This window comes from Tauraco erythrolophus, chromosome 20 (genome assembly GCF_009769465.1).
Source record: "Tauraco erythrolophus isolate bTauEry1 chromosome 20, bTauEry1.pri, whole genome shotgun sequence".
NCBI lineage: Eukaryota > Metazoa > Chordata > Aves > Musophagiformes > Musophagidae > Tauraco > Tauraco erythrolophus.
Window position 1 is genome coordinate 7,736,388 of NC_141484.1, and position 27,457 is coordinate 7,763,844.

The window sequence follows — 27,457 nt, forward strand, 5'->3', positions numbered from 1 at the left end:
CCTCTTGAGTTGGTGGAGTTTTACTTGCCACTTAGCACCTCTGTAGAGGGGAGATGTGACACAATCTCCTGAGCTGTACAGAACTTGAGTCCGTAACCTGGTATCCCCAGTGTGATTGCTAGGTTGCAAGTCAGGTCTAATTTGTCCTGCTTGAATCCTGCTGGTGCTGTGAGCGGCCGGGCAGTGAGATATACCGAAAGGCTTGTGCTTCTAGCTGCACATTGAACCGCAGGTGCAAGATTTCCCTCCCCTACCCCCACCTTGAGCAGGGAGTTAGGCTTGGTATTTTACAAAGACAAGTTAATAATTAATGCAGCTACCCTGCAGGCAGCACAGCGCCCTTTCTGCCGTACCCATGGAGCAAGCTGAAAATGTGATTCTTTCTCTTTTTAGCTCAATAGCTGGAGCGTTACCTGGGGTGAAAACTGATACTAGTCAATAACGCCTGGGAGTTAGCCTTTAGATTGGGTTTGTCTAAATGTTTATGCAAATACTGTAGTTTTGGTTGCCTCTTCTTTGGATAAGGTGAACTGAAGTGATCGCAAAATGGCCAAGCGTAAAAACTCTTCTAAAATCCTCTTGGCTTAATCTGTACTGGTTTGCTTAGCGATGTGAAAATGGTGTTGTGTAAGTCCTGCTCCAGAGATCCTGCTCCAGAGATGCTGCTCTGTTGTGGTATCAGGTTTTAGTTACTCGATAGCGACATTGTCTCATTCTGCTCTGGCTGATTTGTGTTACCTGCTAAACCAAAATAAATAACCCACTTCTGCTTGCTTCTCTTCTCAGGCTGCTTTTGTTTATATGGCTTTACTTTTCTTTTTTTTTTGTTAGGATTTTTGGTGCCAAGATATTACAGCGAGGAAGATGAGAAGGTTCTTAAGACCCGGACATGATCCAGTGAGAGAGAGGCTCAAACGTGATCTTTTCCAGTTTAACAAGGTATAGTGCTTTCCTCAAACTCCAAGGCATATGTGTGCGAGGCAAATCCATCCTGAGCCACGGCACAGTGTAACGAGAAGGAAAAACTACTTGAGTGTGGGTGGAAAAGTTAAATTTAGGAGTGGTGGTTTGTTCTCTTTTTCAATTCTGTCCTTTTTTCCCTGATGTGCCTGACTAGTTTTCTTCAAGCTCACGAGCATGTTCTCAATTCTGGCTTTCGTTTTTAAGGAAAAGGATATTGTCACGCTGTTGAGTGGCACTTGCTGAAAGAAGAGATCTTCGCAGCAGCTTTTATGTACTCTGAGCATTCTGTAGTTTGTCCTGCTATGTGCTGTGACTACTTATGTTATAGGTAGTCTTTGCAATACCACTGTGAAAGTAAACATTTTTCTAAAGATACACATAAACCACAGCTTGTCATGCAGCAGAAGCCGGAGTTCTTCATCTGTGATTATACTTTGGGTTTATAAGTGTACTCTGTTTTTAAATGTGAATTTAAAAGTCTGCAGTAGCACAATGGCTGTTAAAAATGAATTTGCTATTATCTTAGTCTGAATCTGTATCTAGTTTTTTTTTTCCTTCCCTCTGTAAAGAGGAAACAGCAATGGCTGTTCTATCTATTCAACACTCTGGGCATTTTCTTTTGAGCCCTGGCCAGGAACATAGCGCTTTCACCTTTGTAAATGCCTGATATCAATTCATTGCTAGCCTAATGGCTACTGATGCCTTCATTGGGTATCAGAAATAAATTTGTAGGTTTTGTATTTCCAAGATTTAAGTGGAATTTTGCTGAAAAGTGTAATGGATAAATTGAAGTCAGTCTAGGAAATAACCTCCTTGATTCATTAAAATACTAGTGTAGTTATATACTTAACATGGAACTTTGGATATTTGAGGTGAATGATTTAATGTAATTTGGTACTAAACCACACCATTTCCATGCATACCTGCCTCCCATTGGGGAGGCAAAAGGAACTCCAGAGTGCTTCAGGCCTATTTTCTTCTTGCTACTGTGAGGAAATGCTAGTGCAGGTGCAGTAAAAATTTCAGTAAATGAAGATGAAGATTGAGTTTCTTGTGTTAGCTGAATACCCTGTCAACTTCAGAAGAGACATCCCAGGGATAGGTCAGAATTGCTTATAAGCCAATAAAATTGTATATACCTTGGAAAAACCTTTGCTATGTCAGGGATGTCTCTTAATTTAATGTGCCTTTCTCTTATGGGAATGTTCAGCTAAACTTTACCTGCCAGAGACAGACTAATTTGAATGATGCAAAACAGGGTTGAAAGAACTAGCTTTTGCAGCAGAGGGAAGCTTCCAAATATATTCGATGTTGGCATCGGGATTTGTGACTCCATTTGGTTAAGTCCTGAAGGTAAAAATTGCATCTTGTTTCTAGGGAGGCGACTACTTTGGACACTTCCTAATGGTTTACTCTCATTAGCAACTTGGTAATTAAAGGCCTTGCAAAATGCATTTGCACTTTTAAACCACAGTAACTTGTTCTTTTCTAACAAGAATCGGAAAGCGAATGAACATTATACCAGAATCTTTTTTGTTATACTTTTTTCTTGTGTAATTTTTTTTTTTCCCCCAGTCTTGTGTGTTCTGTTCCAGTATTTCCAGAGATAATGAATCTTTTGAAAGCCTCTATGCTTTGATACAATAAAAATCTACTCACAGCTAGGTAGACTGAGAAGATCTGGGATAGTCAGACCTTAATTCTGACCTGTTGAAGGTTGTGGCTTCAAGAAGCCAACAAACAATACTTTCTATGCCAAGACTATCCTTGTCTAATGTGCTAGTAAAGCGAGCACAGTAGAGCTGGTAAGCAAGTTTTTAAACACTTGTTATTCGAGGTCTTTGAAACACTTCTGATTAAGAACCCGCTTGGGAGGTATTTTGTGGGACTGTGAAGTTGCTGATCAGAGAAACTGCATGATGTGTTTGTACCCCTCTGGTGTGTGACGACCTGTGATGCTGGTAGTGACTAAATGGAAGGCCTGTACCTTAAAAGTGCTGGGGATTCCTGCCCTCGTTTTATAGTTTACACTGAAGTTGAATATGGATGCATGATGTCACACGAGTTTAATGTTAATATAGTGGAATGTATTTGGTCATGCTGACCTAGTAATGGACTTCAATTAGAAAAGTCTTTTTAATTGGTGGTGGTGAATTTTTTTTTGTTTGTTTACTCCCTCAAGTTTCAGTGGGTTGTGATCTTTTTACTATTTCCCTCTTGAATTTCTGTTCCAGATAAGAGATGGTCCAGATGGTTTTAAAGGACCGTTTGACCACTGGACTAGCCCTTCAAACTGTCCTCAAACTTGTGTTTGTTTCAGCAAACACCTTTCTAAATCCTGCTAGTCGCTTAGCTTTGCATATCTGTTTCTTTATATGAGTAAGAACTTCCCATACTTGTGTGTACCTGTTGCAAGAATCTGTTTTTAGCTCAGTGGATAGAATGATGGATAAGGTATGTGGACTTGGCAGTCTACTTCTTTAAGTTTATCCTGCTTTTGGAAGTAGTATTTGGATGCCTTTGGCTCAGCCCAAGCCCTGCAGAGCAAACATGTTCAGGCTGGCATTGTCAGGCTAGATGATGGGTAACGCACAGGTGAACCAGCCTGTCTTACAGCTGAGTGTTACCAAACTGGGAACATTGCGTTTAATTTACGACTTTGTGTTTTTTCCCCTTTTTTCAGCCTTCCAAACCCTTTGCTAATGGATGTGATGGATAGCTTACCTTAAATCTGAATTAGTGTCTATGCAAAGTAGATTTAACACATACAGGCTTTGTTGTTTCTTCAAAAGACGATTAACAAAGGTACAGGGTTTGTATTGCCTGTGGTTGGCTTTGTGCTTTGTCATAAAACAATCTCGGAGGAGAAGCGGAGAGAAATGAAAGAAGGAAGGCAACGCTGAATTTCATCTGCACAGCTTTAGTGTGGGCTGGGAACAACTGTTAAGTTTGGTCACACTTTTTTCGCAGTAAATATGACTGACATGAAGCATTTCTGTTAGTTAATGCTGCTGACATAAGGCTTACTTTTAATGAGCCTGACAAATCTGTGGTCTGAGGAAAATGAAAACGAAAGCTCCTACCTTTCCTCAAAGAACAAAGGCCCTTTTGAGAAGGAGGGCACATTGTGGGCACTCTAGTTTCTTATTTCAGTTCTGCTGAAAGGCTCCATTGTAACGTCTCCTGCCTTCTGCCCCCCTTGCTCCCCCTCTCTGGGTTTACCTGCTGAGCAGGTGAAAGGATTGGCTGATGAAAGCTGCTGGAGAGAGGGGAGGAAAGGAAAGGACGGGAGGGCAGCTGAAAAGCTGACTTGATGTGACTTAACAAATGGGTGTAAATAAGTACAAGAAAAAGATCTGGGTAATCAATACAGTGAATGTGAATGCCTGGCCCTGGCGGTGTCAAATACGGTCAAAAAGCCACCCCGATGCCTTTCCTGCCTGGCTGTGGAAACGAATGAATGACACAGGAGGGAGTTATCTTCTGTTCTCTTACCAGCATCTTGGTTGAAGATTCAAAGCTATTGGAAATCATTAATGCATAAGCAGTTGTGTAACACACTGTGGTTGTTACTGGGACTCTCTTTTTGTGCTTCTGCATATGCATATTTTCCGTAGTGGCCTTCTGTTACCAACAGTTTACTACTGGATGTAATAGTTACTGTAGCTTTGGAAAATTTGTCTATGGGATGTGGGGGTACTTCAGATTTTCTATTGAAGGAAAACCCTTCCCAAAAAAACTACCCTCCTATTATCAGGACTGAATGGTACACACTCGGTTTTGCAGTTCGTAGGTCTCCTATTTGAAAATTAAAGCTTTTATTGACTTGTCTAATATGTTTACAAATTAACACATCAAAACCAAGATATAATTAGGCCAATACTAAGGCTAGTATTGACGGGATCCTAACAGGCAATACAGGATTGTATAAGTCATAGTTTTCTATTACGAGAATCATGGCTAAAGCCTTATCTTCTGGGCTGGAAGAAATCTCAGAATAAACAGGTTCTAATTGATGGTTCATTGAAAGTGGCACATAGTCGTGCTGATGACATGACACTGCAGTGACTGTGAGCAAGTTGAAACTAAAACTGGCAGTGGGATTACACTGGTGTCTCCCTAACAAGTTCCTCACTCTGTTCTGAGGGAGGGTGGAATGGTGTCTGTTGCCCATACTACACCTGATTCAATTAAATGTCTGATTTGTTGTTAAGATAACGTGTTACCTAGAATCTTCTTCCCAGAATTGTATACCATGGCTACATACTCCCACAACTTTGACAACTAGGAAGCTTTTCTGTGTTGTCTCAGTAGCTATTGTGGTTCCTAATTTCATACAGTCTGCTCTTGGAAGTTTTATGTATGTAGCTAAGCAAAGGTTGGTTAGCAACAGGTTCAAGAGTGACATTAAAAAGATTGACTTATCAAATTTTGTATTTAATAATACAAATTTAACACTTAAATTACCTTCTTAGAATATAAATTAGTAAGACTGGAGATTAAGTTATCATAAAGGGAAATAAACTCAGTGGTCTTGGAGCCAGTCGTACTAATCTTAATTGACTACATATGAAAGATGAAAAATGAGTAACTGCTCCTTTGCCCCATCTTATGCGTTGGCAAGCAGAAAATTGGGAAACGCTATAGTATTTCCAATTTTATGTCTTATAAGATGGCTCATCTTCCCCTAATAGGACCTCAGACTGGGGTAACTGATCATTTAGAGGAAAGAGGTCTGTTTTTACAATTTTCTAATTGTGATCAAATAGCTAAAACTGAAGCAATCTGGCAGACTGTGGAGTCAGCCATATCCTCCTATGCCTGTGTCTTTAAGCAGGAACAGTAAAGGGCATTAAACTACGTTGTAGCAGCCGTTGAGTACCTCAGGCTAACAGCATGGCCACAGAAATGAAACTGGCTTTATTTGATTGTCCTACAAGAGATTAAGTTGGGAAATCACTGTGCAGGAAATATGGTCCAGGTGTAACTTTTAGGTTGAGTAAACCATAAAGCCGAGTGATGTAGTAGCTCTGTCTCAAAGACATGACGGAAATGAGGACAGGAGTGAGGTGCAAGTGCTTACTTCTGTAGATGGAGAGTTCTCTGCTCTTTTTTTTTTTTCTTCTTTTTGTGTGAGTGGTCCTCAGGCTGCTTTGTAGCAAATTTCTGTTCTATAGCTGTCGGACTTGCCTTAGAAGAACATTTTTTCCAGAAGCTGGGACTGTAAGGGCAACGATGTTTTCCAGGAAGTAGCCCTATTAATCTTGGGCACACAAATCCCTCTTTACATGGCTATAGGTTGTTGAACACTCATGCATACTCGTTTTGTCTAAACAATGATAATAGCTGTACATTAGCACTTCTAAAGACTTGACTGAGCTATTTTACAAGCAGCTTGGTTGCATCCTGTAAGTACGGCAGCGTATTATTCAATAATGTGTAAATGCATCGGCCGTGCTAAGTGTGGTGTGTACAACGTGCTCCAAATCTTCTCTTGGTGCAGCGTAAGCTGTACTTTAGGGAAGCCACTAAGGCTGAGAAACATACTGCTCCCCATGACAGTGACTGATATCTTTTTATTACCAAATGGCTTTGAGTGAGTCTGAGGTGGCCTAGCAGGCTCCTGCTCTCACTAAATTCCAGTGTTTCTTGTGCTACCTCTGGAAAATGGGTATCAGTTACAGTAGTTTTTACATAGGAAATCTGTTTAGTTTTCTTGATGAGCACTGATGTTCACTCAGTAGTTCTTCATAGCTGTGCACCATTTCTTGAAGTCAGTCACCAAGAGGAGGTCATGAAGGCTGACCTGTGTGGAATTTGACGGATAATGCTGACCTTACAATAAGAGGTATTTGTGTCAGACTTTGAAATTGTGCTGAGCAGTTGGTTTATACAAGTAAAGTTGATGTAGAGTGATGGAGTGTATTGTAGTGACTGAGTAAGCTGTGCTTATGCAGAGTTATTTATAATCTTACCATAAAGAGCTGCTTGGGTTTCTGTTTTCAGAATGTTTCTCTTCATTTCTGTTACGCTTCTGCATGTCCTGGCTGTGAAGCCAGGGGTTCTTGGAACAGCTTCATCCTTAGACTATTGTTCAGCAAATCTAACCTGTATTTGAACACTTTTCAACAGAAAAAGCTGACATTAAGTGCTGTATTTCAGACTGCCATGCTGTATTTAACATCTGGTTTTTATTTGAATACAACAATGCCCATGAAACATGCTGTTGATCATGATTTTTCTTTCTCTCTACCAGACTGTGGAACATGGATTTCCCCATCAACCCAGTGCACTGGGCTATAGCCCATTTCTCCACCTTATGGCCATTGGAACGCGGTCGGGAGCCATCAAACTGTATTCTTTTGGGCAACTTTGGCTAGATATCTCTGACCACATCAGAACGGGCAACTTTGAAGGCACTGTAAAAAGTTAGATAAATTTGCAAGAAAGAGTTACTGGAACATTGGAACAGTTTGCCTAGGTTTGAAGTGATTTCAGTCTGATCAGAATGGGATTATCTTGCCTAGAGCTGAGCTATATCTCAAACAGAAGCTGAGCTGATGCAGATGTTAGACAAGACTCTTTGCTTTTGCTGTGCAGAAGGTCAGGCTAGATCTGGCCTAAGTTTAGCAATCCTTCATGTTGTAAATTCCAGGGCTGTTTAAATATTTGGGACAGGGTTCGTTTTTTGTGTGTTTTTTTTTTTTTTTAAAAAGCAATTCTATTTCAAAGGTTAAAACCGAGTCTGCTTTCAGCTTCCTGAGTTTTTTACTATCTGGGTATTAAAGACCTAAACATTGAAGGTGGTGACTTTTTTTAGCTAATGATTTCCAGTCTGATTTTTGTATATAGGCGAGTCACTGAGGTGATTCCTGTGGCACAGTACCAGCTGGGCAAGCTGTAAAACAGGCATGTCAGCCCAGAAAGGAAAAGTTGGTGCTCTCTCTGCCTGCTTAATCATTCATTCCTGGTGTTGTTTGTGTTCAGAGGCTGGACTCCGCATGCGGGCGGTAGCCATCTGTCTCTTGGTTACAAATTAGTTAAGCAGGATTGTAGTGTCTGGGAAACCACTAAACATCTCTGGGAAAAAACAGGGTCCAGGCACCTCTTCTGCATATGCTCAAAGGATGAAGTGAACTTCCATGTTCTCCTGTAGTGTGTGTAACCTGCCAAGAGCATATAGAATCCAAGTGGATTTGCATTGGTTCTTTTCTGTCCAGATCACTAGCAGGAAAACATGGTTTCAAACTAATCTCTTTTCATCTTGCTTGCTAGCAAGCTGCTTATCAATTAATTGTAGCTGTGGGTCATCTTAAATACTGTAAATCCTCAACAAACTCTTAGATATGGTGCTCCTGGGGTGGAGTTCATGGGTTTACATGAAGAGAACAATACTGTAATGCAGATTCACTTTATACCTGATCAGGTAAGTCTATTTTCAGTACCTCTGCAATTTATGTAAACCTCTTTTGAACAAGTGTTGAGTTTGTTCCAGGCAGCTGGCCTCCTACTACCAACTGTATTCAAATGCTACTTGATCGGGAATGCTTATCCCTGCGTATTTTGTGCTCTCAGCAGCATGTGTTGCTGTGGAGATGCGCAGTAAAACTTAAGAGTAGCTTTATGGTTTGTAACTGTTAGTCATTTATCTCAAGCAACATGTTGGGAATAGTAATAAGGCCAGAATAGTGCAGGTGATCCGCTGCAGAAGCAAGAACTTCCTTCTCCTTTTGCAGCCCCTGTTCTGTCAGTAGGACTGGGTGGTCTGTCTTCTGCAGAACAGACAGAACAATAGCTGCTGCTGAACTGATTTAATAATTTGCAGTTCAAAACAGTACTGCTAACCTCACCTGCTGTTAAGCTTGTTGCCTTTGTGTTTTGGGGTATTGAATCTTGCTCTTGGGGATTGCTGAACAGTTATGCCACAAACTAAAAATAGGAAGGCAGAATTTTCCACGTCTGGTGGCTGTCTAACCACTTTCCCTTCCCTTGACTGGCAGACTGGTGTCTTGGCCACATACTTTATTGCCTGATGCCCCCAGTATAGCACTAGTGGCCTCCCTATGAGAGGGATTTAATCCTTGAGGTGGTTTTGGGTGTCTGGTTGCCTAACTAATGGTATAAGCTGAAACTCCCATGGGGAGTGTTGCACCAGGTGTGGCTTCAGCAGGTAAAATGCTTCAATTTGAACATACAGCCAGCAGGGCTGGGCTCATAAAAGAACTCTGACACAACCCTCCAGAATGAGGTTGGACACGAAGAATGTGAGGAGTGTGGTGTAGTAGACTGTATCAGCCCCACCCAAAGCTGAGGTGTGTTGCAGCAAACCATGCTGAGCAAGAAGGTGGTGAGCTAACAGCCTGCAGCTGCCTGGCTGAGCTTTACAGCATAGGCTGATCTTTTTCAAGAGCCTAAATCCTTGTCATCCCCCTCAGTGATAACCTGTGCCTTTGTCCTATATAAGAGGGTTTTCAGCCTTTAGGCTACTTCTTGTCTCCCCGCAACTCCCAAATCCCTTGCTGTTAGCCAGCAGTGTTACTGCAGTATATACCACCACTGTAAAGAACTGTGGCTGGCTCCTCAGTCCTGTATTAGCAGCGAATTATGAACAGCAGCAACTTTATTGCTAGATTTACTGTTATATTTAATATCGTGATTCTGAAAAAAAGCATATTGTGTGGTTTCGTAGTGCCAGCTGGTGACATTGCTAGATGATAACAGCTTGCATCTCTGGAGCCTGAAGCAGCAGAGTGGAGCATCTGAGCTGCGGGAGGAGCACCGCTTCACGTTGAAAGGGCCACCTGGGTAACCTGCAAGAGTGTTTTTGAGCTAGTTTGGGGATAAGCAAGTAAGAAAATTCTGGTGGTGTTATAGCTAGAGCTTGTCCTGTTCTTAGTGTCTCACTCCTGTGAATCCATTAAAGGGGCATCCATGGAAACCAAACAGGAATTGGCTAGGTCCCAGGAGACCACCTTTTAAGAGTCTTGTACCAATGTAAAGGGTGACATCTTTTTTTAATATTGTGCATTCCCTTCTGTGTGTACAGGAGCTGTAAATCTCAACGTTAAGTAAATCTAAGCATCCCTTAAGTTGGAGTTTAAAATATTGCTGTGATTTTAGTTTCACTTGATCTTGCCAGTTTTGGGTGAGCTATTTTTAGCTCCTTTGGGGACACTTAATAAGAGAGGCTTCTGTGAAAAGACATCTGGGTCTTTGTCTATGCACTTGTCAAAAGTCTTTTGACATAATTTATCTGAAAGCTAGTGTTTTCCTCCTTCAGAAAAATAATGCCTGGCTCAAAATCTCTGCCTATAAAACAAATGACACTTGTAAACATCCCTGTTGAGTTGTTATTTCTCTCAAGTTCAGTAACAATCGTCGTCTTGCAATCCGTTGATGAGTCTCTTTACATCCTCAGGTCTCCGCCGAGTGCCACGCAGATAACAGCTGTCCTTCCTCATTCCTCACGGGAAGTCCTGTATCTTGGCACGGAGAGTGGCAACATCTTTGTAGTGGAGCTTCCGTCATTCAGAGTGCTAGAGGACAGGACCGTAACCTCTGAGGCTGTGCTGCAGCGGTGAGTGAGCAAACAGACACTGCTGTTAGAGGTGGAATCCCATTAGCAGACATATCCTTTGTTACAATGTCACCCCAGATTACGTACTGGGGCCTCACTGTTGTGTTAAGCATTGTCCAAATCTGCATGACTCCGGTGAAAGTAACTTTTGGTCCTGGTATGTGTTAAGTAACAGTTTCTGTGCTGGTCAATCCAGTAGCGTCACCGTGGAGGTATGGCATATAGGCAGAACTATACAGGAGACACCTGCAGTAAATCTGCAGACCTTGTGCCCTGTCCCTTGTGTTTACTTTTGCAAAAAGTGTTATGCTTAGCTGTAATTATCCGTTTATTTTTTTTTGACCATTGTCAGGACTTCTGATGCTGCTTTGTCCAAATGAGAATTTTATCACACTGGAGCTTCAAGTGCTGCTGAAAACTGTCCTACTTCCTGTTGTTGTTGCTTCCTACTGACACTTCTATGTTACCTTTATTCTATAAGGGCCACAAGAGAATAGGGTGGGTGATTCAGACTGTCTTTATGCTCCTGGGATTCAGTCCTGGAATTCATTGTAAACCTGGGGTTTTCCCTGAAGAAAATGAGAGTCGATGCATGTTCCTGTGGCAGCCCTGGTGTGATGTCTTACATAAGACTCTTCTGCTGCTTGAAGGATTCGTAAAAAGATCATACTTATTATCTGTTTGAACCTTTTGTTGCTTAATCTCACATTTTTATACCTTAACTGTTATTACAGTCATACTGAGATGTACCTAGAATAAACTTTTCTGGATTTTCTCTTCTGCTTCTGCAGGGTACCGGAAGATTACTGTAACAGGCGATCATGTGAATTGGTGGAAGCCCTTCAGGAACATCCGAAGAACCCTGACCAGATCCTGATTGGGTACAGCAGAGGCTTGATTGTCCTCTGGGACCTGCAGAATAACAAAGTGACACACCATTTCCTGGGCAGCCAGGTAATAATTCAATCCAAAGTCAGCTCAGCAGAGGAGGAAGAGCTCCCTTCTCTCAGAGTGCTCCAAGGACAAGTTGGTGCAGGGAGAGCATGACAATACTTCTTTTTAGTAAGAACGCATTGGTTTTGGGGGAGTTGACAGCTCTCTGGAGAACAGTCATTGTGTGTCTTCCTCTTCAGCAACTGGAGAACCTCTACTGGCAGAGGGATGGCAGTAAATTCATTAGTTGTCACTATGATGGAAGTTACACCCAGTGGCCAGTATCCAGTGACAACAGGCAGCCTGAGCCTCTGGAAAACCTTGTGCCTTATGGTCAGTAAGTGAGGTTTAACTTGCATATTCATCTAAATGCAAACTCATTTTGAGCTTGTGTGGGATATTAAGTTGTGTTCTACCCGATGTTTTAATCCTAACGGTAAAATGCAGAGCTGCCTTTTGAATGGGTTGTGAGCTCAGACCAAGGGATTTCAGTCCAATTTTTTTCTTGGATTTTAAACTCCTTTACAATGTTGAGGTCTGTCCTGAACATGGAGAGCAAATGCGTTGAAGAAATTAGTGTCCCTTATGAAGAAGGTGTTGGTGATTCAGCTCTTTGTTTTAGTTCATGTCCTGTTCAGCAGGAGTTGCTTGGATCTTCTGTAATTAATAGTGAGCTAAGTGTACTTTTTGTTGACCTGGGCAGTGATGAAACAGTGCCTCTGATTTGCTGAAACCCATCAAAAGGGGATGACCTCATCTTTCAAGCATATAGAAGCCTCTAAAGCTCTATCACCTTTACATTAATTTCAGGAATGCCTGTGTTTTTAACAATCCTTTCTAGTTAATCAGCTTCTACAACAGCACTCCCACTCCCTGTTAGCCATCAGCAACATGGTTCAAAACTTCCCCTGAGTCTAAGCCTTGTTTTACTGAGGACTACTGTGGTCAGTGTGTCCCAGAAGACTTGTCTGATGTGGTTTGGTCTGGGGAGGTAGTGGTGGCACCTACTAATTCAGGTGGCTTCCCTTGACTTGGAGGCTGAGGTGACCTAAGTGAAGCAGAATAAGAAACTTCTTAATGTAAAGATGCACTTGAATTACAGTAAATAACTCTGTTCTCTTAGGTCCTTTTCCTTGCAAGGCCATCTCCAAGATCTACTGGCAGACAACAAAAAATGGGTAAGCTGGTGATGTATCCCTTCGCTCTCATCCGTTCAAAGGCATTTAAAGGGCGCAATGCGCAATACCATGAGCCCTTTAGCGTAACATCGTAAGAATTTTTTGTCAAAGTTTGACTTGCTTCAAGTCTTAGAAATTTTGCTTACTCCTTGCTTCAGCATACGCCACTCTAACTCTGTCTTTCTCTTAAGGCTTCCTTACATTATATTCCAAGGAGGGATGCCCCGGGCTAGCTATGGTGACCGGCACAGTATCTCTGTTGTGCATGGCAGTCAGCAAACAGCCTTTGACTTCACGTCGCGGGTGATAGACTTCTTCATAATCTTCAGCTCGGAGCCTACTGCAGGTGCGTGATGAAAGGGCATCACTGAGGAATTAGAATAGCTGGGTACACATGTGGAAATCTGCCTGGTGTAAATGGCATATGAAATGTGAAGGAGGTCAGTTCTTTGGGTCTTTCTTGAGACTTCAACGGAGAATCATAGAATCATTTATGTTGGAAAAGACCCTTAAGATTGGGTCTAACCGTAAGAGATTTTCCATTTGAACATGAAGTGTAAAATACTGATAGAAAGAATGGGCTGGTCACAAATACTATACGTTCCTCAAAAAGTTAAGCTATTCCATTAATGAAAAAAGATCTCCTAGGCCTCATGTCTGTGTAAGTTGGACACTGGACATAACCAGGTCATGAAACGAGGATCTAAATATTGCTGTTTGGAAATAGGACTTCAAAGGAGGCAATAATTAAAAACAGAATTTACTCCCACTGAGGCACTGTTTCTTTTAATTACGACCTGGATTGATGACTAGGGCTCTGGGTAATAAATCAGCAAAGGGTGACATAGAACCAAGGGTCAGTATATAGAGAACTTAATTTGCTTGCTGCTGGTGAACGTGAATGTAAACAGTTCTAAAACTGAATAGCACCCATTCCACGGCTTGCTTAGAGCTTGTCGGATTCTTGCTTCTGTTGAAGAGCTTTGTTGCCCTTACTTCCACAGTAGCTGTAGTAATCTTTCTTTTCATGGAATTGTAAAGGATTTTTCCCAAGAACTGTTTCTCTAATGCTGTCGTAGTTCTTGCTTCTGGTTAACTTGAATTAACTGAGTATAAAATGCTATTTCAAGCGCTGCAAATGTGCAGTATTGGAAGCTGGGTCAGACCAAGTTGCAGAAGTTTAGATGCTTTTTAGGAGCTTGTAAGCAAATCTTCTTTACTGAATCTTCTCAGGCTTTCTAGTTTCTGGTTTGCCTAGTAGACTACATTCCAGACCTTGTCTTGAGTAGTGCCAGTGGTGGTGCTGACAGCTCCCAGCTACGTGCTCCGCAGATGTGGGCATTCAAATGTGTAGATGCAGGTTGGCTCCCTCTGGCCTATTGTACAAAGCAGACCACAGACCCAGGAGGGGAGTGTCTTGGGAAAGTAGGCATGAAGAAGCAGCCTTTAGGTTCCCTTCTGCCTCTCTCCTCAGACTTGAACAGACCCTCTCAAGTCACTGAAAAACCAGTAAAGAAATAGAATGTAAGGGAGATGAAGTGCCTGTATATGTTTGCTATTACAGATTTTTCCCTACACAACACTGCCTTTTGTAAGCATCTTTCAAATGTGCAGAATCTATAGGTCTAAACCTTCAAGTGTAACAATGACATTAACCTTCAGGTACTGTTTAGCTTTTATCATTAACTTTCTATGAAATTGTCGGAGCTGCGATTCTAGATGATGGAACAAAAGTCTTAAACATGAAAGAAATATGAGTTTTTTAGGTAAAAGATTGACAACTTCTAATCATATCCAGGAATTGAATTTTAAGCCCCTTATGATGAAGTAACTGAACTTGAGGCATTAAATTTATACTTCCCAAGGATTGAATTACCCAGTTAACATGACTTCTAGTGGGTACAGACAGGAGCTACTACAGGAAGCTGAAGCTGTTGCGCTTAGATGAGGAAGTTTTTTTACAATAAAATGAGGTTTCTGTGGTTGACAAGCTTCCTTGTGGCTGATTGCCTAAGCTTAGTGGATCTACGTAGCTTGCCTTGTTTGCCCTTAAGCAATCTTCCCGGCAATGGCACTACGAAGGTATTAATTGTATACCAAAGCCACTTAATTTAATAAGCACAAAGCTTATGCGTTGTAGCATGGTGGTAGCTGGTGACTTTCCACTACCCTGAATGTGCTGTGGAAACAATTTTTAAAAGGCTAGCCCTTCCTGTTTTCTTTTTTTTTTTTTTAAATTAGCAGGTGGATGAGTGTATGGCAGTCATGACAAATTCTAGTATGCTTGCTACTTCAGCAACTTGTAATAGATTCTTGCCATAAGCAATGAGCTTGGATGTATGCCTTTGCAGGGAAAAAATATTGTTAAAACAGAGTATGCTTGGTTAATGTTGGCAGCAGCAGAGTGCAGGGCTGATCACGCATAGTGTAGTACAGATACGATATTACTTGTTCCATTCAGAAGTCCTGTGGGCAACTGCAGGTGACAGCACATAAGAAAGCGAAGTAAAAATGAATATAAAGCATTTTTTTCTATGAAGAAACTGAACTGCTTAGTGGTGTGTTATGGCTGTGGCTTGTCAGAGGTAAAACTTGGGGTGTCTAACTAGAGTGATGCCAGGGTCTAATTACTTGCAGTTAATTTTGCTGAGTGAGCAGCCTTGGTATGTGCTTGCTTATAGACGTGCCTTCTTGCAAGTATGTTCCAGGTAATCGAACAACTAAAGAAGGGAAGTAAAAGTACAGGTTAGCAGGGAAGGTCAGTGAAAAGCTGCTCGTTTGCTTATGGCTCACTCTTTAGCGTGTCACGTTGTGGTGGGAGTGACACAGCTATGCATTCACTTAGCTTTCTGTAGCTGTGTTAATTGCCTGTGGTGTGAACTGATTCATGGTTTTGGTTTTCTCCACCAGTTGTTGTTGTGGCTGTCTCACAAACGTTACTGCAATAATGTCCTTGTAGACTAATTTTTTTTTTGCTTTAAATCTAGTTACAATGAAAAATCTGAAATTCTTGATTGTGTCAGGTGTCATCTGTAAAGTTACATAACAGATTTGTTTGTAGTCTTGCCTAATATACGTATGAATAGATATTAGATGATATACACGCTCTTTGAACAAAGAAAGTCCAGAGAATGTGTCACAACATATGAGTAGCAGGGAAAATGAAAAGTAAGAGAGCTGAATTTTAACTTGTCAGTTCAAGCAAGAAGCATTCTGCAGAACCGAAGGCATTACTGTGTTTAAGCAGCTTAGCCTAGATGGACTGTGGTCCTAACGCAGCACTAAATGGGTCACTGCTGGGGTGTATGTGTATCTGTCCACTCCATGCTGTTGATTAACTGTAGGTAAAGTCCTTTGACTTCTGGCTGTTACACTGGTGAATATGAGCTTGTGTTATTTAGTCATGTATGTTGTTAACAAATTTTTTATTCTGCAGTGGAATCTATAAAAAGTCACTCTGATGGTTCTGGGAGTGTTACTAAGAAACATGGATTTGCAGTAAATCTGTTAGTATCTTGAAATCTATCCTCCAATAGGCCCAGTTAACCCAGAAGCATTTAGCAGTTTTGCCAACAAAAATGTTTGTGTAGGGCTCTGTGATAAGTTTCCAAATAAGCCCTACAGAAGCTTGTTTCTGTTAACCTTGGATGGTCATTTTTGTCAGCCTCAATGACTCTTGTTTCTGCAGAGTTCGATGACCCTTCTGCTATGGTGGTGCTGGCAGAAGAAGAGCTGGTAGTTATAGACTTGAAAACTGCAGGCTGGCCAGCAGTCCATCCTCCATACCTGGCTTCTCTCCATTGCTCAGCCATCACCTGCTCACACCACGTCTCCAACATCCCACTGAAACTCTGGGAGAGGATTATCAGTGCTGGGAGCAAGCAGAACATGCACTACTCAAATATGGTATGGCAGCTCTAAGTGTACATGTATTCCCATGCGTTTAAGAACAGCACGACTGCTCACAGTGTGGGTGGTCTCTGCTGCTCTCTGTGTGGAGGGATGAATCCCAACAGACCTTGTCCTGCCTCTTATTAGGGTCAAGAAAGGCTTTTTCCCAGAGCACCACCAATACAGTTACTCACACTGCGGGATTAAATGTGGTATTTTTTTCAGGCTTTGACAAGCTAGAAGGAAAGTCTGAGTGTTCCCAGCTGTCAGTGGTAACAAACTTCTTGTTTAGAAGCATGAAGCTTTCGGCACAGCTTCTTGAGGAAATGTGTAGAATATCTTCTAAAAAGCACAGCTGGTGTCAGAACAGGAACATCTAATCCAAACAAAAGCTGACAGCATGGGCTGTTTCACTGCCACTTGCACTGAAGTTCATGCTCTCCTGCTGACTGCATGTTCTCTTCCTGCTGTCACTGCCTGGGAAATCACAGTCTTCCCTTAATGTATTGTAGCCGTGGCCGATCGATGGTGGCACCAACGTAGCTCCGGATCCTCCGCAGAGGGACTTGCTGCTAACAGGGTATGTACTTAACTGGTAACAGTCAAGGGGCCCTGTCCAGTTTCTGTTCTTCCTTTGGAACTAACTGAGGCTTTCCCGTGAGCTTCAAGTCTGCTCATCTTGTAGGGAGAAGGCTGCAGCTTTACAATACAACTGCTCCAAGCTGGGCTGCTAGCTGTGTAAAGCTAATGGACCCTCCTGCTTCTGAACAAACTGGTTGTGATGGCCACAGATAACCCATAAAGTTGGCTTAGCTGTCGTTCTGACGCATTACCATTCTCCCCACAAACATCAGTGTAGAAGTGCAGGCAGTAGTCCAGACTGATTCAAAGAGAGCGATGTAGAAGTGGACTTACTCTGGCAGGTTTTGAAGTGCTTTTCTGCCCTACCTTACCCTATTCTGAATCTCAAAAAAGCGGTTAGCTTGGACTCCTGTCTGCTTTCGTCAGCATGAGCAGATCTAGCTAAGTGGTGGAAGTAGCGAGCAAGAGATTGTCTCATCACATAAAAGTCTATAATTTTCTTTTCAAAGCACTTCTAAGAATTTCAGTGGGCTATTCTTCAGACTTCATTCTTGATGCAGCAAGTTGTTAGAAGTCCTTACCCTTACATTGGAAGAATGTGACAAATTTTCACCTGGAGAACTAAGATTAAAGCTTGATTTCTTTCCGTCTCTCCCTCCCAGTATTAGTACTTTATTCAGGATGAATTGTTCCTTCTTAATGTTAAGCTTTTTTTCCTTTTCAGTGCTTTTTGGAGTAATCTTAAATTGTTCACTGGTGTCAAATCATTGAGAGCAAACTGGATTAAAAAAACCCTGCAACCTAAACCAGAAACCACAAAAAAAACACCCAAAGGAACCCCAAAAGCCTTTCTCATAGATCTCTAAGTTCCCACAGCTCAAGGCTTTGTAAACAGTGTGGTTTGATCTTTGGTTGTGTTTTTTCCCCTCTGTTTTATCCTCTTCCTCTGGGTGATTTGCTCTTGTCCTGTATGATGTGTGTTTCTGTAACCCTCCCCCATGCAGGCATGAAGATGGCACTGTGCGGTTTTGGGATGCATCTGGTGTCTGCTTACATCTCCTTTATAAGCTGAGCACAGTGAGAGTATTTCTCACAGATGCTGATCCCAATGACAATATGAACACCCTGGGCGAGGACGAATGGCCTCCCCTTCGCAAGGTAAGATAGCTGTTGCTTGTAGAAGCTTTCTGAAAATCTGCGAAGTTTTGATTCTTGTCCGAGTTAATGCCTCTGCAAAGCCCAGCCACTTTGTATTCTCTTGCCTAGGTTGGTACCTTCGACCCTTACAGTGATGACCCTAGACTTGGGATCCAGAAGATCTACCTGTGTAAATACAGTGGATACTTAACTGTAGCTGGTACAGCAGGACAGGTACTGAAATATCAACAGTCGTCATAAACCTTGCTTTTAGTGCAGATTGTCACAGTGCAACTTGAAGGTGTGTTAAAATTGTATATACTCATTTCTGTAGTGGTAAATCGATCCAGTTGCTGGAAATGTTGTTTCATGGTGCTCTGCTTTCTCTAATCTGTATCTCAGACTTATCTAATGCTGTTTATCAGCCCTGAGAGATGCTGTAGTTTTGCAGCTGCTGAGAAGGCCTGCAGCTTGGAGGACTGCTTGCATGGTAAAAGCTGTTGCAAAGTTTTTCCTCTTCCTTTCAGGTACTGGTGATGGAACTGAATGACGAAGATGCAGAACATGTTGTGGACCATGCTGAAGCAGATCTCCTGCAAGACCAAGAGGGCTATCGATGGAAAGGTCACGAGAAACTAAAGACTCGAGAGGGACCTGTTCGATTTGAAGCTGGTTTTCAGCCGTTTGTCCTTGTCCAGTGTCAACCACCAGCTGTGGTCACCTCATTGGCCCTTCACTCTGAATGGAAGCTTGTGGCCTTTGGTACTAGTCATGGTTTTGGGCTTTTTGACCACCAGCAGAAACGACTAGTCTTTGTCAAGTAAGTATGATCTCCTTTCCAGGAAGTCTGTGGTAATCCCCTGTTAAAGATGGACGGGAATTGCTAACTAGGCAAGTCATGATAAGAGATTTCTCAAGAAGCTGTGGCTCATTGGACTCTGCCCTTGTAGATCTTCAAGAATATAAACATGTTGTGACATTCATGTATGTCCTGTTGGACTCTTGGGAGTGATTGTCACACAGCAGAAAGTGACCCTGTGCCTACTGTCTCCCTCTTTCAGATGTACACTGCATCCCAGTGACCAGTTGGCCTTAGAAGGCCCACTGTCTCGTGTGAAATCCTTGAAGAAGTCTCTCCGTCAGTCGTTCAGGCGGATCAGGAGAAGCCGTGTGTCCAGTAGGAAGCGACGAGGAGGTAGTGGAAATGCCTCAGAGGTGAGGGGTCCACCTTTTTGGGGTCCTGTCTGTTTACACTTAGGAGCATGCAGAGTCCTGATTAGTCTACCTAGAGCAGGAGGTGGTCTGCAGTCCTGCCATGGTATCGGTAGCTGTTGGTTTGACAACAAAAATGGCAACTTCTGATGCTGCTATATCAGTTAGATAAAAATATTAACGTTTTAGAGAGAATGTACTATCTGTAGTTGAACACACGATGAAGAATGTACCTTTTCACTGGTATGATGGTCATTTCCCTTTCTGTTGCTGCTACACTTAACTACCTCTCTCTCCCCTCTATGTCTTTGCATGATTGACAAAATGTCTGCTCATCTTTCAAGGTGCAAGAAGCAAATGCCAGATTTGACCAAGACGCATTGCAGGAAATGGAACTGGCTCCAGTCCAGAGAAAGATTGAAGCCCGGTCTGCAGAAGACTCTTTCACTGGCTTTGTGCGCACCTTATATTTTGCTGATACCTTCTTGAGAGACAGTGAGTAGAAAAAGCATCTCTTCTTTCTTCCAAATGAGTTTTTCTTCCTTCTGCCAAAGAATGTATTAGGATTTACTGCCAGGAAAATTCAGCACCTCCTGTGTCCTAGTTTGTGCTATGCTGAAAAACTAATATAGAGCAAGAGCATATGTTGTCATGCAGAATTGTTTTTTAGCCATTCTGGCTGCTGGCTAATCCAAGTAGTTCACCTGTGTGTGCAGCCTTTCTGTATGGTTTTCAAATGGGGCAGAATGACATCTGACCTTTTGAGCATAAGCTTTTCCTTGTCTCATTATTTTACAGTTCACCACTGTCTTGAGCAGAGCCTTTTAATTTTGGTGGTGGTGGTGGCTGACTGCATCAGAGCCCAAACTGATACTATGCACAGGTTTACTCTGCTCCTGTGTGTTGTAAGCACATGAAAACTGGATGCAGCAGTTGTGGTGTCTGATGGAAATGGCACTCTGTTCCCTTTACTCACATGCCATGTCCTTTATCAGGGCTGCTGATGGATGTGTATTGGGAAAAGAAATGCCAAGAACCTGTAGTTTCCCTGGCAAGCCTGCCCTAATGCAAAGACATTCAGGATGTAAGCAGAGGGAGGATGTGTACCCTAGTGAAAAGCAGCTATCCAAGGATGTCACAGGTGGTGCCTTGCTCATGAGCCTTCTTGTTGCTCCAGGCTCTCGCCACTGCCCATCCTTGTGGGCAGGCACCAATGGAGGTACAGTCTACGCCTTCTGTTTACGTGTTCCTCCAGCAGAGAGGAGGATGGATGAACCTGTCAGGGCAGAGCAGGGTAAGTACGCCTCGTGAAAGCAAGGCCCTAATGGATCTGAGCTGTCGCTCGTATAACCAAGGTTACATACAGAAGAGCAAGACAGCTCAATACTGCTGTTTATCAGTGAGAGTGGAGCTGAACGTAGCAGTGTCTGAGCCAAGCAATGCTCGCTGCAGCAACTGAACTGAGGAGTAAGTGAGCTCCAGCACTGCCTGACATGCCTTAGCCTCAGTTCCCACTTGCTTCAGAAGTTTAAATTTGCATCAGCTGTCATTGATGTCTACCATCAAGCCTCAGTGCACATGTACCTTATTCTGACAGCTGGACCTGCTGCCTTTATGTAATAATAGTTACTCTTTAACGTGAACCAGTTCAGTCCAACTACCCTTTAGATACAAAAATCTTTTTAGGCAGTGTTTCTATAGCCACATTGTGTAGGTCTCCAGCTCTGAGAGGATGTGAGTGAGATTCTAACACAGTGTCTCTGACTAACTCCTGTTTGATTTTTCTTTTTGTTTATTTTCCTCCTTATCTTGCTTGTCTAGCCAAAGAAATTCAGCTGATGCACAGGGCTCCTGTTGTGGGTATACTTGTCTTAGATGGACGTGGCATTCCTCTCCCAGAACCTCTAGAAGTAGCACATGACCTTTCTAAGAGTCCTGATATGCAAGGCAGCCATCAGCTGCTGGTGGTGTCTGAAGAGCAATTTAAGGTAAGTATCACCTGGGAGGTGCACATGGACTGCACATAAAATCTGCCAAAGCACTGAGCACTGCGCAGTGGAAAGAGAACTCTTGGGAGTGCTTATTCTTCTCTACCTGAATAATACCCCTGGGACAGCATTTCCGTCTGGTGCAGTCCATAAATCAGGTGTGTGCTGACAAATTGGGAACTGACCACAGCGATGCACATAGTGAACATAAAAATCTTCTTACATTACATTATACTCTTTGGACAAGGCTGCTTTTGCTTTTGGGAAGGAGCTTTTGCTGTGGTTAGTACAGAAGCAGGAATTGGTAGATGTTTCTATGAAGCAACTAAAAAGTTTCTTGTTTTGCACACTGACCAGTCAGCAAAGAGGAAAAGACCTGAAGTAGCTTGCTATAGGCTGGCCCTGGCTTTTTAACGTGGAAGAGCACGCAGTTAGTGTAAACCTTGTTCTTTTTCTGTAATAATTCGTAGACAAATATGGAGGGATTTTGAAAGAACTAGGAGAGAAATACAGTTTTCAGCCTGAAGGGTGAAACTGCTGGATGTCAGAACAGAAACATATTCTAACACGGGCTGTGGCTGATTACCTCTTGTCCCATGAGGAGGAGGCCGGGTTGACTCAGATTACACCTGTGTGTGTGCACCGCGAATGAAAACTTTGTTAAAAGAGGGAGCAGCAGATGTCCTGAGGTGTCGCTGCTGCCATTGTGCAGGAAGGAGATGTCAGTGTCTCGTTTCTGTTGGCAGGTATTCACGTTACCCAAGGTTAGCTCCAAACTGAAGCTCAAGCTGACGGCCCTGGAAGGCTGTAGGGTACGAAAGGTGACGGTTGCGAACTTTGGCAGCTGCAAGACTGATGATTACAGTGAAAACGACCTGGCTGTCCTGACGAACCTGGGAGATATTCAGATCATCTCATTGCCCTTCCTCAAGTTACAGATCCGCTACCCTTGCATCCGCAAAGAGGATGTGAGCGGCATTGCATCCTGCGTCTTCACCAAATACGGCCAAGGTAAGGTGTGCTTCTCCCACATCATCTACCTCCGAGTGCTTGAGACAATGGGAAGGGAATTGTAGGGCCTAGTTTAGAACTGGCTGTGTAAATACGTGAATACTACGTAAATGTGTCCATTACGTGTTTCTAGCCCGTACCAGTTGCCAACAGGTACTGACACATGAATTAGCAGAAGCAGAAGTGAGTTTATTCCATTTTTGTTAATGAATACAGTGGTTTTCAGACAACAGGTTGGATGTGCCCCATAGGCAGCTTCCATCTAGCCACCTTCTCTTGTCTGGAGTCAAGAGAATGGCGCTCTAAGCAGTGGGCATGTGGAAATGGCTGCATTGTGCCTCCTATACACGCCTGTGGCTCAACACTCAAATGGCAGGACTGGGATCCAACTTTTTGTAAGTGTCCACACAGGACAATACAATTATCCCTCAGTGTAATCTTAAATTGCCCAGGTGCTAGCCTAATGAATCCTTGGGAAACTGGGATAATATCTTCCTCAATGATTCTTCCTCATTTAGAGAGGAGGAAGTGCAGACTCTTTCTGTCAAACATAGAGGATGCTTAGATTTGTTCTTTTTTGGATCACCTCTAGTTCTGAAACTATATTCTTGGACTTGAGAACTCCTTATAAATTCCCAATCATCTGTAGGTTTCTATCTGATCTCACCATCGGAGTTTGAGAGGTTTTCCCTTTCTACCAAATGGTTGGTGGAGCCCCGGTGTGTTGTGGACATGCCAGAATTTACAAGCAACAATCATGTGCACAAGTCTAGCACGGAGAATGCTGTAAGAAAATCCAGGTAAAGTCTGTAACACTCTTGCACACTGACTGTGTCTGAGTAGTGAGATCTTCTCTACTGTTTCCAACAAAGTTTTGAATTTCATAGAGAATGTTGTCTTTCAAAAAAAAAAGACTTTGAAGTCTTTGTTAACAACATTCCTAGATGGATTGGTATCCTTCTACCTGATGGTTTTCCTTCTACAGTACAGCTGGTGGGACAAAGTAGTGAAGCATTGGAATTGGTATCCCTAAGCTAGTCATAAACTGGAAGCTCTGGCTTGCTTTACTTGTTCCCTAATGATGTGTCTGAGTGACGTCTTGTTCTTGGGTACTTCAGGGGCTGTGTGTTACTGATGAGCCTGAACTGTTGCTTTGTGAAGGGAATTCCAGTGTTCCTCCCCCGCTCTTGGAACATCAGCAAACAGCAGTAGATCTGACACTCATGGAGATCCTATGGGAATTTTATTACAAAAGTTTAGAAATGTTCTCTGATGCCTGCAGGCTTCTGTGTCACCAACGTGTGATGAAGCCCTTCCTACATTCTTACGCAAGAAACCATTTAGTTAGTAAGTGCTGGAGCTTCTGGTAGCTGCCAAGAGCATATGTGAATTCTTTGCGTCCCTATGCCTTAAAGTCAGTGACTGTTTTCCACCACCTTTCATTTTCTAGGGGATCAGGAAAGAGTTCGGGTGACTACAGAGAAGATGGTAAGCAAAAAAGGATTGTACTAAATGTAGCATGGTGATGTGTAAACCTGAGACATCTTTCCTATTTGCTACAGTTGATATTTTCTACCTAAGAAAGGGGAGAGTAAGGAGGGCCATGAGGGGACCTGCCTGCACACAGTAGTTGCTAGCTCTAGAGTAAGTTGCGTGTGGCAGGATTGCCTTGAAAGGATAGAACATAGTTTCTGCTGGAAGGAAGAGGCTGTGGAAAGATAAGATCTGAAAGTACAGATGAGATCTTCTGTTAGTCAAACTAGAATTGCTGGAAAATACAGTTCAGTATGTGAGAGGCTTTAAGGATTAGTTGTGAAGCATTCAGTAAAGTCAAAAGGTACTTAACAGAGGAAAAAAAAAAAAAAATCTGGTTCTATTGTGGGTTTCCAAAACTGCACCTATTTCATGAAAAGGGGAAGACATTGTTAGGTAAAAGCTGTTTTCCTGCTCTTTTTTAGAAAGGAAGTCTGGGAGACTGATGGAACATGCTTTACTCAATGATGAAAGTGAGTGAGATGAAGTCTTGCTGCTGACACGGGCAGGTGCCTTTCTGGGTGGGAAAAGAAGAAAGCTGCTGGGAATTGTACTCAGTTCCAAGGGATCTGCAACTACACAAGACTGGTGGAAATACTGGGTTTTCTTGCATCAGCAGAAGTGAAGGGCTGGACAGATAGTCATGCCCTCAGGCCGGGGTTGTTTCACATAGTTGCATTCACTGCTATGATAGGAGAAGGATCTTTACTTTCCAATAGGACTTGTGTAAAATGACAGCTGGAACAGACTGTTCCTTTGGGGCTCTGGTACCCTGGGACTGGCAACATTTCCTCTGGCAAATGACTGCTTCAGTCCTTCATGCCAGCCTGTTCAGTAAAAACCTAGTACTGTTGAAGAGGCAATGATATTGTAAGGTCTGACCTCGGTGTTGTGGGAGGCAGGTTTCAAAGGCTGCTGGAGAAGGTGGAATGTGGCTAGGCTGCTGTCTGAAAGCAGGTCACCACTGCTTGGGCTCACTGCGTTTAACCCTCTGCTTTCCAGAAGTCCTGAAGGAGATCCAGAGTACTCTGGAGGGAGGCAGAGGGTGAGTATTGGCCAACTTCTGTTCCTAATGGGTGGGACTGGCAAGGGAGGGCATTTCTAGTTCAAAGCGGGGAGATGCCCAACATGACGGCGGGGATCCTTGTGCTGGATTCTGGTCGTGTACGTGTCCTGCAAACTACCAAAGGGCAATAGTAAGAGAGAGGCAGGTTCTCTTTCACGTGTTGTCCCTTGACGAATAATACTTTGTCTCTTTCTCTCCGAAAAGCAGGAGAGATCACATTCCCACATCCCAAAGGAACAGGACTCTGAGTATTCGCATACAGGTTTCTATTCGTGTCAACCCATACTGAACTAAGGGCAGACCACATGGGCTGAGTTGGTCGAGGATGGGACTCTGGAGTTTTAATCCTGGCTTGACACTGTCACTTGGACGTGTTCAGTATCTCTGCTCCCATTCTGTCTATACAGTAGAGCTAAGCTACCACCATGGGTGCGGGCCTTTATCTTGTCTCCTTAGAATACTGATGTTCAGGTGACAGGGGCTACAGAAGTGTAGAGAAAGGACTACTGTTTGCAACGGATGCAGGAAGCTTGGTGGGATTGGTAACTGCTGGTGTGTAGGGTTAAGTGACTGCCTGACATGCTCTGCTCTGCACACTTCCTCTGGACACTACCTAATCCTGGTCTTCTGTCAGCAGCTGGGAGTGGATGGGATGATACTGCATTGCAATAATGAATCTTTTCTTGTGTCATTGCAGGAGCTATGCAGAAAGAAATTTGGCAAAAAGTCCGTTAGGACATGGACTAAGTAATGGAGGAGGTAGGTGAGGCTAAAGATATTTCAGGCGCAGCGAAGTAGCCAAAGGAAGCAAAAAGTAGAATGAAGTTTCTTTTGTAAAAATTCACCTTATTTAAGTGGTTGACGATAGTGCAGAACTCTGGTCTGAATTTTCTGGATGGGAACCTGCTGGCTGAGTGATGTGCTAGCACTCTTCAGCACCTTATATGTCACTTGAGTAAATATGCTGCATCAGTTTTGAAGGAAGAGCTAAAATACTTTGAAGGCTCCTGCCTAACTCTTTACCTTACCATAAAGCAAGCTAGAGAGGTGGCCAGAGCTCATAGCAACAATCTGTTCAGTAAATCAACTCAGGAGCTCTCAAGTTCTGTTTTCTAAAACAGCTTTTGCATTCTTCTATCCCAAAGCAGATTGACCAGAATTCATCACGGACTTTCTGGCATGGAATTGAGTGCCATAACACTACTGATTGGGCAAACCGTCCCTGGGGAGAGGGCACCACTGCTCTCTGCAGCGCAGGCTGGTGAGCCGCAGCTCGCACGCGTGTGCGTGCCAGCCTCTGCCTCCCCTTTAGTGCCTCCTTAGAGACATCTCCTCCTGGAGCCCGCCTTGCCTTAGGACAGAAGCGGATTGCCAGGTCTGATGCACCACAAGCCTCTGAGTACATCTAACTTTTAAATGTTTGCACATTTCTCTTTTCTACTGGGCTGGGTTTTAAATTATAAATGTTACTGCCCTGGTGCAGGATTTTAATAAACGCACACTGTTACCTCCAACTGGTTTAAAATTATTTTTTGTACAATTTTTTAAAATCATATGGGTATTTCAGTTTTAACGGAAACATTTTAGAAATTTACTTTTTAAAAAAAAACATTAAATAATATATGCTAGATTTCTGTGACTGCTGTATGTGGTATCCGAATGAGTAATTTTGGTTTTTGTTTGTTATGGTACTGTAACTGGCTTTATGGATTTGGGTAGAATCTATTTTTGTAGCCATTGAAATCGGAGGAAAACTAATTGAACTTGATTTTTGTTTCAACACCACATTGATCTTTTTTGGAAATAAAACTCTGAATTCCCTTTTGTGATCCTTGTCTGCTCTGATATCTGTTCCCTCCAGCAGCAGCAGCTTTCACACTGGCAACAGGCTTCCGCCCACTTACCCCTTGAAGAAGGTGGAGCTGTCCCTCTCCGAGCTGTAGAGGCAAAGAGCACTCCTGAAGATTGAGTGACCTCGTTAAGCAAGGTGGTGGTTTGGAGAAGATGTGTGGCAAGCAAACTGATAGTATGGCTGTCTTGCAATCTGTACACCGTGCTGCCGGGAAAGGGCACTGGTTCAGATTATAGTCCCCGGAAGGTCTCCTGAAATAACGTGTGTGTTAACACGCTGCAGGGAGAAAGGTTGATCTGGCAATGATGCACTAGTCAGCCAAAGGATTTTGAATTGAAACTGGCGAAACTCTGTGTAGAGCAGTTTGTTACTCTCTAAACTTTTTAGTTCCTTTGTCCCTGACCTAACACCACTTTCTTCTTTTCCAGCTAAGGAGAACAGAGTATCCTCTGATTTCTCTCCTGTAACTTGCCTGTAGCACTATGAGAGTCAGTCAGAAAGAACTAAGTCCTCCCAGACTGGGCGCTGAGCTGT

General features: G+C 42.9%; 1 protein-coding gene across 4 annotated transcripts; it reads left to right on the forward strand.

The window, feature by feature from the left end:
• The first annotated feature begins 841 nt into the window (after positions 1-841).
• LLGL2 (LLGL scribble cell polarity complex component 2) lies at positions 842-26,620 on the forward strand. 4 transcript variants are annotated; one of them, XM_086624044.1, is made up of 26 exons: positions 842-939; positions 7,220-7,317; positions 8,308-8,389; positions 9,653-9,768; positions 10,382-10,540; positions 11,332-11,494; positions 11,674-11,806; positions 12,597-12,651; positions 12,843-12,997; positions 16,340-16,557; positions 17,055-17,122; positions 18,129-18,282; positions 18,391-18,495; positions 18,789-19,081; positions 19,323-19,476; positions 19,818-19,968; positions 20,651-20,767; positions 21,295-21,461; positions 22,208-22,472; positions 23,122-23,272; positions 23,923-23,960; positions 24,431-24,478; positions 25,008-25,050; positions 25,276-25,333; positions 25,769-25,830; positions 26,217-26,620. In XM_086624044.1, the coding sequence occupies exons 1-25, from the start codon at positions 865-867 to the stop codon at positions 25,820-25,822; spliced, it is 3,120 nt and encodes a 1,039-aa protein (XP_086480170.1). In that variant the 5' UTR covers positions 842-864; the 3' UTR covers positions 25,823-25,830; positions 26,217-26,620. The 4 variants fall into 4 exon arrangements, with proteins under 4 accessions (XP_086480170.1, XP_009989818.1, XP_086480171.1 ...); XM_009991516.2 differs by lacking the exon at positions 25,276-25,333; XM_086624045.1 differs by lacking the exons at positions 7,220-7,317; positions 8,308-8,389; positions 25,276-25,333.
• Positions 26,621-27,457: the final 837 nt, after the last annotated feature.